The sequence below is a fragment of the Protopterus annectens genome, chromosome 12.part0 (genome assembly GCF_019279795.1).
Source record: "Protopterus annectens isolate FY-2018-M chromosome 12.part0, PAN1.0, whole genome shotgun sequence".
Classification (NCBI taxonomy): domain Eukaryota; kingdom Metazoa; phylum Chordata; order Ceratodontiformes; family Protopteridae; genus Protopterus; species Protopterus annectens.
Window position 1 is genome coordinate 392,096,130 of NC_056746.1, and position 13,778 is coordinate 392,109,907.

Consider the following 13,778-nt stretch of genomic DNA (forward strand, 5'->3'; position numbering starts at 1 on the left):
CAGGACTCTAGGGCTAAAAGCGTGACAGATGGAACAAGAGTCCTGCAGGTGCAAAGGGCCCAAACAATAGACACAAGAAGTGTGACCGTCTGTCACAGACATCTTCTGACAGCAGGAGTCACACTTCTTGAATCCCGATACCTTGGTATCCTTGGACATGATACCACAGGGTCGATACAGGAGTCTAAACACGTACATTAACACACAAAAAAGACACACTCAAGAAAAAATTTAAGTAAAGTAATAGTAAAAATGAGACAGAAAACCCACACACACACACACACTAAGGGGAATCTGTACTAACTACTAAAGGGAGGGTTAGAGGCCTGACCACCTTAAGGGTGGAAAAAGGTAGGGAAAAACTACAGAAAAAGGAAGGGAAACTAGTCGCTACTCTCTAAATACTAATTAAATAAACTACTGAGAAAAAAATCTATCAAAAAACTAACTATAGATACAAATTTTTTAAAATACGACCTGAAGCCGGTGAAAACACAGCCTCGTAGCTGAAGCGGCAAACGAGATCTGGGTATATCACGCCTAGCATTATGGGACATAGTTTAGCCTCGAGCCAGTGAAAAATAGCTCTTGAGCTTTAGTATTAGGCCGAGTCGGAGCCGAGGTTCGGCTCCGAACCCATCCAGCAAGAATGAAGGCGAGATTGACAACTTAACATTGCCCTTTGTCTCTGCTCGAATGAAGCAGTCGTCCAGGTATGGATATATTTGAATTACTTTTTGTCTGCAAAATGCAATTACTGGTGCCAGGCACTTTGTGAAGACCCTGGGCGCAGTAGATAAGCCAAAGGGCAGTGCAGAGAATTGGTAGTGCATTGTACCAGCTTTGAATCTGAGGTATCTTCTGCAATTTTGTCTGATAGGGACATGCAGGTATGCCTCTTTGAGCCCCAGAGTAACAAGCCAAGCGTTCTTGCCCAGCATGGGTAGAAGCTGCTGTAATGTCAACATTTTGAATTTCGGAATATCCAGGTAGGTATTTAGAATTGAAAGGTCTAATATGGGCCTCCAGGCCTTGGCCTTTCTGGGGACCAGGAAGAGTCTTGAGTAAAATCCTTGTCCCTGCTGTGGTACTTTTTGAATAGCTCTCATGTCCATGAGGGCTGAATTTTGTTTATGTGCCTCTGCCCATTGATTTTGTGGCAGGTCTGGCATTCTTTCTAGCCTTGGTAAAGTATGAAAGTGGAACCTGTAACCTTGAGACACAATATTTAGAACCCATTTGTCTTGGGTGATTGCCAGTTTTGAGAAAAAAGTGTTAGTTTTCCCCCCAAGGGGGCTTCCAAAAGGGAAGTGCTTGGCGTACTAAGGGGAAAGTCATTGTGACTGTTTCCTGTAAGGTTGAGACTTGTCCTCACCTCCTTGTGGGGTTGAGGTTCCCCACTGTCATTGTCTGTTTGAGCCTTGGGGTTGAGATCTGCCTCTTGGGCGTCTTTATCTGCCTCTCTGTGGTCTGTCTGACACTGGAAAGGACCAATTTTTTGTAGGCCAATTTCTGCTAAATCGAGGTGGCTGTACCTGTAAGAAATCCTTGACTGTTTGCATAGATTTAGCTTTATCCTCCATTTTCTTTAACACTTCTTCGGCCTTAACATCAAACAAGGTATCATGCTGTAAAGGAGCATCCAATAATTTTGCCTTAACATGATCAGGTAAACTCTGTTCTTTTAACCAGGCATGCCTTCGACTCACTGAACCTGTAACTGCGGCTCTACAAGAGGCCTCTAGAGAATCAAAACCACATTGCAGAGTATGTTTTCCCACCTGTTCAACCGCATGCAATAAATCCTGCATTTCTTTGCAATCAGGAGCTTCTGAGCTTGCAAGCATTTTCTGTTTTAATTGAGCCATTAAATATTGTTGGTACTTAAGCAAGTGAAACTGGCAATGTAAAGCTCTTACTGCTAAAGTTGCAGATGTGTATACTTTCTTCCCCAATCTATCCAAAGCTCTGGAATCTCTGTCAGAGGGTACTGGATTTTTTGCAATGGAAGCCTTAACCCCTTTTCGACCCTGGGAAATAGTTTCTGGATAAGCAGAAGGGTTTTTATAAAGAAACTTGTGAGTCAGGGACTCTGTAGTACCTTTCTGGCTTGGCTGGTGCAGGGGGCAAGGAATCAGGAGATAAGCTGGATTCAGAGAACATATCATCCACAATATCTAGCACAGGCGGAATAGCCAGGGGCCTGTGCTGAGGCAATAGAAGGAAATCTCTGAGCCTTTCCTTAGATTCTGAGTAATCCTGACTTTCCCAATGGAAATGCTCCCTCATGGTATGTAAAGTTTCCCCAAAAGAATAATCCTCAGGAGGAGAGGCTGAAGGGATAGATTCCTCAGCATCAGAGTCCTCATAGGGGGGTAGTGAGTACCCCTGGTCTGAAGAGGAATCAGAGGAAATGGAAACCTGATCAGAGGAATCATAGTCGGTTATCCTGCCTAGGCCTTTTCTCAGGAGGGGGATGGGAACCCCTGATTAAAGTAATGAGGTCTTCGGCCATTTTAAGCATCTGTTTCTTACGCATGGAGGCTTGTCCAGGAGAATGCTGTACTTGTTTCTTTGTCTTTAGTGGTACTTTTGTCTTGGCTGTAGTTTTAATAGTAAGTTGTGAAGGTCTGAAAACACCCTCAGAAGCAGATGCCTGCTCAGCGGCTCCGGACCCATCTGAGGGATTAGTTTCCGTAAGCCCAATATCTTGAGTTTCCATAGGCCTAGTTGTCTCCACGTGGGAGTCGGAGGCGGCCTGTGGCTCTGAGGTAGCAGGTGTCAGGGGCTGCGAAAGCGCCTCACTGAGAATCGGCGAACCGGCGACTGGCCTAGAAGAGGCTTCATTGTCGGTTTTGGACCTCGGATGTCTGTCTTTATCCTTATCCTTGCGTTTTTTCGGTATTGGGGTCGTCGGTTGATCTGACGGCATTTTATAATTGAACCTTCGGACAAAGTAGTGCAATGCAAATTCAAAATGCCTTTTAATAGTACGTTTGTTAAATCTAGCACAAAACCGACAACTAGTGACGTCGTGATCAGGGCCTAGACATGGAATACAGTAAAAGTGGAAGTCCTTATGAGGTATTTGCTTTCCACAAGAAATACAATTAACTTTTTCTGACATCGGTCTGAGGCAAGAAAAAAGTTTCCTCAACGGGGTACTTAGCTTTATTGAAGACTTCGGATCTGAAATTCGACTTTGAAAATCTCAGGAGTCGGCCGACCGGCACTTGCAAACTGCTTCAGCTTCGGGCACCGCGCGGCAAGAAAGACTGAAGAAAATGGTGTCGGATGCATCTTATATACCCCTGGCGCACTGACGTCAGGGAAGAAGCGACAGCAACCGACGCGGGACCAAGACTTTGGAACTCTGGCCAACTGCGGGACCGCCTGACGGCAGGATAACCCAAGTGTGATGACTGCAGCAGTGTAACACGATGAACATCTGTACTATGTTCATTGTGTTACACTGCTGCAGTCATTACACTTGGGTAGAATCCCAAAGCTGAGGAAGGGTGGCTGGTCCTATAAGGCATTAGGGGTGGCTATAAGGCCCTGCAGCACTGCAGTGGCAAAGCCAGCTCTGGATTTAGAGTATAGAGGTAGATGGTAATGCTTGGTGAAGGTGTGTACAGAACTCCAAGTTGCTGCTTCCAAAATATCCTTGGTAGGTACTCCTCTGAGGTAGGCAGTTGAAGTGGCTGTTGCCCTGGTGGAGTGAGATCTAATGCTGCTAGGTACAGGTTTTCCATGGTATGTGTAGCAGAAACGTATACAATGTCCTATCCATTTTGAAATAGTCTGTTTTGAAATGGCTTTTCCCTGTGCTCCTGCAGCATATGCTACCAATAATTGCTCAGATTTTCTGAATGCTTTGGTTTTGTCCAAGTAGAAGCGTAACTGCCTGTGAATGTCCAAAGAGTGCAGTAGTCTCTCTCCTTTATTCTGTGGTTTAGGATAAAAAGTTGGCAGGTGAATAGTTTGGTTTAGAGCCATACTGGATACCACCTTTGGCATAAAGCCATACTGGATACCACCTTTGGCATAAAAGTAGGGTTAGTTCGTAAAGACACCCTGTCCTGGTGGAAAATGAGGAAAGTCCTTTGTCCAGCATCTCAGTTAAGTACTGAAGTATCTGAGGAATGTTTGGGACAAGAGGGTCAAGGCTGTGAGCTTGGTTCCAGGCATAGAATCTCTTCCATTTATCCGAATAGGCTTTCCTGGTACTAGGCCTTCTAGCCTCCAGAATAACATCCATAACAGCTTTGGAGAGAGGCATTGCTTGCTTGACTAAGGAATCTTCCATGCAGCTAGGTTTAAGGTCTTTAGCTGGCTGTGTAGTATTTGTTTGTCGTGTTGAGTCAGCAGATGTGGGATTTGAGGCAAAATCCAGGGTGGTTCTTGTGCTAAGCTCCTTAAGATTGGGTACCAGTGCTGGCGTGGCCAGTCTGGTGCAATCAGGATCATCTTTGGCTCTTCCTGCCTGGCTTTTATGAGTACCTTTGGCAGGAGAGGTAGTGGTGGGAAAGCTTTCTTCCAGCTGAATGAGAGGGCATCCACTTTCCATGCTTGTGGATGGTAACTCCTTGTGCAGAATTTTTGTAGCTGGCACTTTATTGGGGATGCAAACAGATATATGTCTGGGCTCCACCATTTCTGTGTTATCATTCTGAATATTTGTGGATTCATCTCGCATTCGTGGGGATCCATGATGTTTCTGCTTAAGTGGTCTGCCAGTGTGTTTTTTCTCTCCTGGCAGGAATTGCACTTGCAGATGAACTTGAAGGTTCATAGCTGTTTTCCACAAGGTCTTAGCTTGTCTGCATAGGGGGTAGGAGTGAGTGCCCCCTTGCTTGTTTATGTACCATAACTGTGGTGTTGTCTGTCTTTAGTAGTAGTTGTCCTGGATGCAGCAGGTCCTTGAAAGCTATAATCACATTTTGTACAGCTAGCATCTCTTTTTGATTGATGTGAAGATGCCTTTGTTCTGCGGTCCACGTGCCCTGAATACATTTGCCTGCCATGTGTGCTCCGTAGGCGTAATCCGATGCATTGTTGTGTTTGCCTGGCTGTGGGTTGTGTAAAAGACTGTCCCTTGTTGAGGTGACAAGCTTGAGCCCACCATTGAAACTCCTGTTGAAGGCAAGGGATTAGTGGTATAACTGTTTCCAAACTTTGACAGTGCTGAGACCATACATTCTTTAGGTACCATTGTAGTTTCCTCATATGCAGTCTGGCATATGGAATTAATAGTATGCAGGATGCCATGTAACCCAAGGCCTGCAGAATTTTTCTTGTAGGGAGTTGGGTCTTTGTTGCCATCAATTGAAAGTACTGAGTCAGTTGTCCTTGTTTGTCTGGCGTGAGATAAGCCATCTCGGCCGTTATGTTCAAGCTGGCACCCAGGAATATAATCTCTTGCGAGGGCACTAGTTTTGATTTCTTTTCATTTACTGTGTACCCCAGGCAACTTAATAACTTTTTTACAAACGCCAGATGTTGTAGAAGAATGTCCTTGCTCTCTGCTTGAATCAGGCAGTCGTCCAGGTACGGATAAATCTGAATTCCTTTCTGTCTGCAAAATGCAATTACTGGTGCCAGGCACTTTATGAAGACCCTGGGCGCAGTAGATAAGCCAAAGGTCAGTGCAGAGAATTGGTAGTGCATTGAACCAGCTATGAATCTGAGGTATCTTCTGCAGTTTTGTCTGATAGGACATGCAGGTATGCCTCTTTGAGGTTCAAAGTCACGAGCCAAGCTTTCCTGCCCAGCATGGGAAGAAGCTGCTGTAATGTCAACATTTTGAATTTTGGAACATCCAGGTAAGTGTTTAGAGATGAAAGATCCAGAATGGGCCTCCAGGCTTTGTCCTTTCTAGGTACCAGAAAGAGTCTTGAGTAAAATCCTTGTCCTTGCTCCTGTGATGGTACCTTTTGAATAGCTCTCATATCCATGAGTGCTGTAATTTGTTTTTGAGCCTCTGCCCATTGATTTAGTGGCAGATTTGGCATTCCTTTTAACCTTGGTAGTGTGTGAAAGTGGAACCTGTAACCTTGAAATACAATGTTGAGAAACCATTTGTCTTTGATGATCATTTGCCAATTGTGGAAGAAGAGTGCCAGTTTTCCTCCCAAGAGGGCTGCCAAGAAGGATTTGTTTGGCAGCTGTAGTGGGAAGTCATTGGAGCTGCTTTTTATATGGTTGTGGCCTGTCTTACCCCTTCTTTCTGGCCTGATGCAACCCATTGTCGAGGCCTCTCAGGACCTTGTGTTTGACCTCTACCTCTTGGACGTCTGTAACTTCCCCTTTGAGGTCTGTCTGTAATTGGAAAGGACCAGTTCTTAGTTGGCCAGTTTCTGCTAAATCTAGAAGGCTGAACCTGTAAGAAATCCTTCACCGTTTGCATAGATTTTGCCTTATCCTCCATTTTCTTTAATACCTCTTCTGCCTTAAATCCAACACATCCTGCTGCAAAGGTGCATCCAATAATTTTGCTTTAACATGATCTGGTAATGTATGTTCTTTTAACCAAGCATGTCTTCTAATGACAGAGCCTGTAACGCTGCTCTGCAGGAGGCCTCTAGAGAATCAAAACCACACTGCAAAGTATGCTTTCCTACTTGTTCAGCTGCATGCAATAAATCCTGCATTTCTTCAAAATTAGGAGGATCTGATTCTGGAAGCATTTTTTTTTGTTTTAACTGAGACAGTAAAAATTGCTGATATTTTAGCATGTGAAACAGTTGCAGACGTATACGTCTGTCTAATGCTCTGGAATCTCTATCAGAGGGAAATGGATTCTTGGCTGATGAGGCCTTAACTCCTTTGGGTCCCTGAGAAATAGTTTCAGGGTCAGCAACAGGGCTTTTATACAGAAATGTATGTGAGTCAGGGACTCTGTAGTATCTGTCAGGTTTAACAGGGGCTGGAGGTAAGGAATCAGGATTTAAGCTGGATTCAGTATAAACATCATCCACAACATCTAACACTGGCGGAATAGCAAGGGGTCTGTGTTGAGGTAATAAAAAGGAAGCTGCGTCTTTTCTTGGATTCTGAGTAATCCTGGCCTTCCCAGTGGAAATGCTCCCTCATGGTATGTAGGGTTTCCCCAAAGTAGTAGTCCTCAGGCGGTGAGGCTGATGGAACTGATTCCTCAGCATCAGAATCCTCATAAGGGGGTAAAGAGTATCCTAGGCCTGAGGATGAATCAGAAGAGATGGACACCTGGTCGGATGAGTCATAGTCTGCATCCTGTCTAGGCCTTTTATCAGGGGGGGGGTGATGGGACCCCCAGATCAGAGTAATTAGGTCTTCGGCCATTTTGAACATTTGTTTCTTAGGCATGGAGGCCTGTCCTGGAGAATGCTGTTATTGTTTCTTTGACTTTAAAGGAGGCTTAGACTTAGCTGAGGGTTTAATGCTCAATTGCGTAGGTCTAAAGTTACCCTCTGTAGCTGTGGGTTGCTCAGCTGCTCCGGATCCCACTGAAAGGTTAGTCTCGGTATGCTGAAGAGCTTGTGTGTCCGACGGCCCAGCCATCTCCACATGGGAGTCAGAGGCGGCTTGTGGTTCTACAGAAGCGGTAGTCAGGGGCTGCGAAGGCGCCTCGCTGAAAACCGGAGAACTGGTGACTGTCCTAGAAGAGGCTTCATAGTCAGTTTTGGGCCTCGGATGCCTATCCGTGTCTTTGCGCTTTTGTGTATTCCGGTCGTCGGAAGTTCCGATGGCATGTTATAATTGAATTTTCTACCAAAATAATGTCGGGCAAAATCAAACCGATGTTTAACAGTGCGCTTGTTAAACCTAGCACAAAACCGGCAACCCGTAACATCGTGGTCAGGGCCTAGGCATGGGATACAATAGGAATGGAAATCCTTATGAGGTATTTGCTTCCCACAAGAAATACAGTTATTAACTTTTACTGACATCAGTCCGAGGCAAGAAAAAGTTTCCCTAACGGGGTACTTAGCTTTGTAGAAGACTTTGGTTCTGGATTCGGAATGAAAATCTCAGGAGACGGCTGACCAGCACTTGCGAACTGCTTTTGTTTCGGGCACCGCGCGGCAAGAAAGACTGAAGAAAATGGCATCGGCTGCATCTTATATACCCCAGTCGCACTGATGTCAGGGAGGAGGCGACAGCAACCGACGCCGGACCAAGACTTTGGAACTCTGGCCGACTGCGGGACCGCCTGATGGCAGGATAACCCACGTGTAATGACTGCAGCAGTGTAACACGAACATCAGGCCACATTTGCAGGATTCAAACTTTCAACTGCTGGGAAGAACTTTAAGACTAAAGAACACCCAAATACAGGAGCTTTTACAAATGTCAGCAAGTACTGAGATTCAAACTGTGGAAACATTAAAAAATAATAAAGCCCGCAGGTACAATGGACAACTGCACTTAGACAAAGGGAGTGGCTTGTCACAATTCCACATCCCAAGCGCAAAAACTTCTCAAAATATAAAAGCTGAATTTGGATTAGTTCAAAAGGATAACCCCCACATGCGGCACAATTGAAGAGAGTCCCCAAAGTCATATCGTTCAATGCTTCTTATGCACCAGTAATACAAGTGAAAAACAATGTCCTGGAGCTTTCCTCCCTGGATCTCTAATGAAACAGTGGTTCCCCCAGTTGAATAACTTACCTAATTAAACAAATAACTTAACAAGCTCTCTCAGCACTGTCAGCTCAAGAAACGGAAATTTAGCCAGTGCAGCTGTAAGTTCTACAATACCTATCAAGAAACAGAAGTTAGTTGTTACAAAAGAGCAACTTTTGCAATGGAGTAAAGCTAAGGCAGCTATATCCATTCAGTGAGGATTCCTACAAATGAAAAGATGTCTTGCCAATCTGTGTTAAACTGTGCTTCAGTTTTAGATTTCAGTGTAGTTAAAGCAACAAAACTGCTTTTCATTTCTCAGTCACTCTACTCCAAGAAAAATAAGATGATGCTTTAAAATGCCACAGTCTTCAGCAACTGATAACTACAAATTCCAAACAGAAAACCACATCTGTTAAACATAGGTTAAGATGACTGGTAACAACAGTCTTATACACTAGTTTTTCATTCAATCTGGAATTACATACCTGTCGATTCAGTTTAACAGCCAGTATTGTGTTAGAGTAGCTGTAATTGCAGATTTCTGTCCCTTTCTTAAAGTGACACACCTTCAACTTGCGTGGTGCTTTAAGGCTAACAATGGCAACAAGACTGCTGGAAAAAAGACGCTCCACAATACACACATCCTCTGTGTCAGCTTCAAAAAAATATATATATAGGATTAATCCAGAGCAGTTCTAAAAAATAAAATTAGTTTAGAATAGCTTTAAGTACAAAACAAACAACAGATACATCTTTTCCAACAATTCAGTTACTAGGAACCAATTGTTCAGTGTGCCTGCTACTTACAGTCTAAAATACAGTCTCTGAATTTAATACCGTTACTACTGCAGTCTCATTTGCTCAACAGGTAGCATATTTTCCTTTGATGCTGAAGATCAGGACAAGGCAGGTTCTATTCCACACCAAGTAGTTGGATTAATCTTTCCAATACTGACACTGCAATGCGGCATGGGGGGGCTGCACTCCTCGGTGTGTTGTCCTTCAGATCACTTGTTAAACTGAGGCCTCATCAGCCCAAGTTAGTGGTAACTTAACTGCATGTAAAAGATCCCATGGCACTTACTGAGAAAGAGTAGAAGTTCCCCATGCCCTGAGTCAGTATGAATACCACCTTGGGTCTCCCCTGAAAAGGGCCACTAGCTTAGTGTGACTAACCTGGAAAACAAAGTGTAACCAAATTAATCAGTGTCCGAAAATATAGAGGATTATATTAAGGTCTCCAATCATAACCAGAGTATATGTTTGAGCATAAGATGCCAAAAAATTCACCTCAAGTATGAAGCTCGAGAGGTGAATCTTGGTATCTATGTTGAGAACACAAAAGGTTACAATCAGAGACCTGACCATAATTCTTTACTGTGCATGGAGCTTTATTTGCTCCATGTACTACCAGTTACAGAAAAAAAAAATAAGTGTTTCACTGGCTTGGAAAGAACTTATTGACCACTGTCAAACAGGCAACAGCAGACCTCTCAGCTTATCTGCTTAAGAACTCCTGGGGACAAATAATCAAAATTGGGGACTTTTTCAAAAAGTATTCTAATTCACTTAAAAAGTTAATAAACAACAGACCTTGAAACAATATGCATTTTATGAACAATAAGAAGTGTGAAACATTACAATTCTGGCAATAATGACAGACTGTAATCCTCAGTGATTTACAGAAAAATCAAAAATATTACAAGGGGCACAGCAAAAATATGACAAAACTCGGACTGTAGAAAAGCAAAGACAGCATGTAGAAACATACCTGTTTTTACCTTCTGCCGCTATTCTTTGCTGGTCAGCACTGTCCATTGTTAGACTTTACCAAGAAACCAGACTGTAGCATTGCTTAGGGGAGTGTGCAACAATTCTCTCTCTCTCTCACACACACACACACACACACACACACACACACACACACACACACACACACACACACACACACACACACGCCAATATAATCAGGTCACATGGTAGAGAAGTACTTAAGTTTATCTTTCTGACGATATTGGATTGACATTAAGGCACTCCATGCACTACATTTTTATTTAGTGTTTGAAATTATATTAATCTTTTCAAATGACTTCTGCCCTTTAGAGCAACACATCTTTCCCTCCAAGAACCAAAATACTTCCAATTTAAACCACTAACCACACTGATTTGACAATGGGAGCAATCACCATAGCTCTGTGACTGTAAACATTCAATGCAATCTACACTGGCTGGAGAGACTGTGCCCTGCTTACCAAGACTGGACTAAATCATATCCTGCAAACTTAAGAAAATGGGTGTGTGTCAAATCAAACTCAAGTCTATGCCATGTCTACTGATCCAGCCTTTATCAGGGCAAGTAATGCTGAACAAGCAGTACCTCAAAGCAGAGCAGCACATCAATTGTTTCATTCTCAGTAAACTTTTACTGTACTGATTACAGTCAAATATCAAGTTTGCAATTAAAGCAGTTACAGTTAGAACTCCAGATTTGGTGCCAACTACTTGGGACACCATCTTAGCCCAGTAATCAAATGCCAATAAATAAATAAATAATGAAATAAAGTAATTGCCACGCAAGTACTAACAGAACAGCTCTCAAGGTGTCCTTTGTAAAAGTGATTTATTCCTCACTCATATTGGAACAGAGTATCATGTAACAAAGGGCAGTCCCACAATGGGAAAAAAATCTAGGTATGAAATTAGGAATACAAAACAGGCCATCCTGAAGTTAGATCAAAGTGCTGCTGGTTATATTGATAATCTATATCTTTATCTCTTACAAAAATATACAATTTCAGATAAACAACTAGTGCACACCCCTGCATGCATGACAGTCACAAACAGAAGCAGTGATGTGAAAATAATAAACTATGAACTTCATGCAATGCAGCATGGTGTGTTAAAATCCAATATAAATATGTACATAAATAAATGAATACATTAAACAAAAATAAACAAACAAAATGTTTCTTCAATCTAAGATGAGCTGTTGGAACTGAGCAACATGGTGAAACACAGCAGTACTCAAAAGAAAAGCATAAAAAGAACAATGTTTACACACACCTCTACAAAATTAAGAAAGGAAACAAGTGTGATCTACTCTTCAAGCGACCCTCTCTTCTGGTGAGACGTTCTTGATTTCTCAAGCTCCTATGATCAAAGGTCATGTAAATTTCCTTCCTATGCACTTTCTGGCAAGATATACCAGATCAAGGAAGATGTGTCCAGCTCCATGCTCCCCAATTCTAATCTCCATGAAACCTGGGACAGTACACGCCCAACAGGTAAAAAAAAACAAGGGAGTAAAATAATAGACTTCCAGACTACATAAAGTACACAGTATCAAGATAAACAAGGACATGTCCAAACTTAAGGTAATGAGGTAAAGACAATAACCACACACCGCAGAAGACACTCATATATATGGCAAGTGCTATATCTTTCAACAGGCTCTCTTGTAGTGAATAAAGGCAGGAAGACTGCCACCATCAAATAATCTCCAAGGACAGAGGACAGTCCTCTCTCAGGATGTATACAATTCTCTGTGGGCCCCTCTCAGGATGTATACAATTCTCTGTGGGCCCCATCAACATTAGACAATTTATTTTGCTAATTAAAAAATCTTCGAGATAAAGCAAGGGGGGATCACAGTGGAAGATCGGCTGATGATGAAAAATAAACAGCAGCTTTAGAAGGCTTCATGAAAAAAATTGCTACTGTTTGAAAAACTGCCAGTTGTAGTATCTCTGGTAAAAGCAATGTCTTTCGGTGTCTCTCATTAGGGATCGGCACAGCGGGAAAAACATGGATTAGTACATAACGATACCCTATCCTTATGAAAGACCAGATATGGAGGTCTGAATGACAGTGCTTGCAACTCTGAGACTTTTCTGGCAGATGTTATGGCTACTAGAAAAATGGTCTTCCAGGAAAGAAATTTGAGGTCACAAGATGAAGAAGGCTTGAACGGTGGCAATGTAAGTTGAGATGGGACAAAATTTAAATCCCAAGGAGGAAGTGGTTCCTTAAAAGGAGGTCTCAATAAGGAAGTGCCTTTTAGAAATGTTTTACACAAACACAACCTCTGTGACATTAAGTTTGAGGAATGGTCACCAATGTGGAAATTCGAAATTGCAGCCAGCTGGACCCTAACAGTCGCTGCAGCCAAGCCTTGCTGGAAGAGTTCTGCCAGGAATTCTAAAATGGATTGAAGAGGCGCAGAAAAAGGGTCAATGTTTCTATTTTTGGGCCCAGTGAGAAAATCTTTTCCACTTGCTAGTGTATAGTTTTCAAGTAGAAACTTTATGAGAGGACATCAATATGTGTTTGACTGATGGAGTGACATTTTGAAGACTAACTAAATTGGGAAGTGGAGCAGCCATGCTGTCAAGTTGAGGGTGTGGAGAGAAGGATGAAGTGCTCCTGACATATGTGTCAGAAGGTCTGGAACTAGGTCCAGAGCCCACAGCTTCTCCTGAAGATGAGGCCAGAGGAAGGGGAACCAAATCTGCCGAGGCCAATATGGGGCAATGAGAATCATCCTGCTTCCCAAGGATGTTGCTTTCTGGATGACTTTGGGTAGGAGGGGAAATGGGGGGAAGGCATAAAGAAGTCCTGAGGGCCAATCATGTAAAAGTGCACCGATCGGTGTCTCCCCCAGAGGGGGAATTAGGGCAAAGTAGCTGCTGCACTTGGCATTCATGGGAGTGACAAAAAGATTGCAGCAAGGCTGACCCCATTTCAGGAAAATCTTTTCTGTTGTGTTCTGATCCAGAGACCACTCCTGACGCATTAATACTGCCCCTGCTAAGCTTGTCGGCTATCACGTTGGATTTCCCTGGGATGTGCATTGCTAGTAGAAAGCATTGGGAAGAAATTGCCCATTGCCAAACTCTCAGAGCCTTGTGACAAAGTGGACATAATTTGGTTCCTCCTCATTTATGTACCAAACCACCAACATATTGTCTGACTGTATAGCAATCGTCCTCAGTGGAACAGAGTCGTGGAGTGCTTGCAATGCCAGAAACACTGCTCTCATCTCTAGAACACTGATATGCAAGTGGGCCTTGTGGTCCTGCCATATACCTTGGACCGTCCTTCCCAGATAATGCCCCCCCACCCTATCTGGGCAGCGTCCGTTGTCACTGTAGCAACAGGCTGTTGTGG

General features: G+C 43.2%; 1 protein-coding gene across 1 annotated transcript in view; it reads right to left on the reverse strand.

The window, feature by feature from the left end:
- WIPI2 (WD repeat domain, phosphoinositide interacting 2) overlaps positions 1-13,778 on the reverse strand; it is a gene marked incomplete in the record, with an annotated part of 1,162,476 nt that overhangs the window by 865,752 nt on the left and 282,946 nt on the right. The window contains 1 exon segment of the mRNA XM_044089486.1: positions 9,098-9,267. Within this exon segment, the coding sequence (XP_043945421.1) occupies positions 9,098-9,267 (170 nt within the window).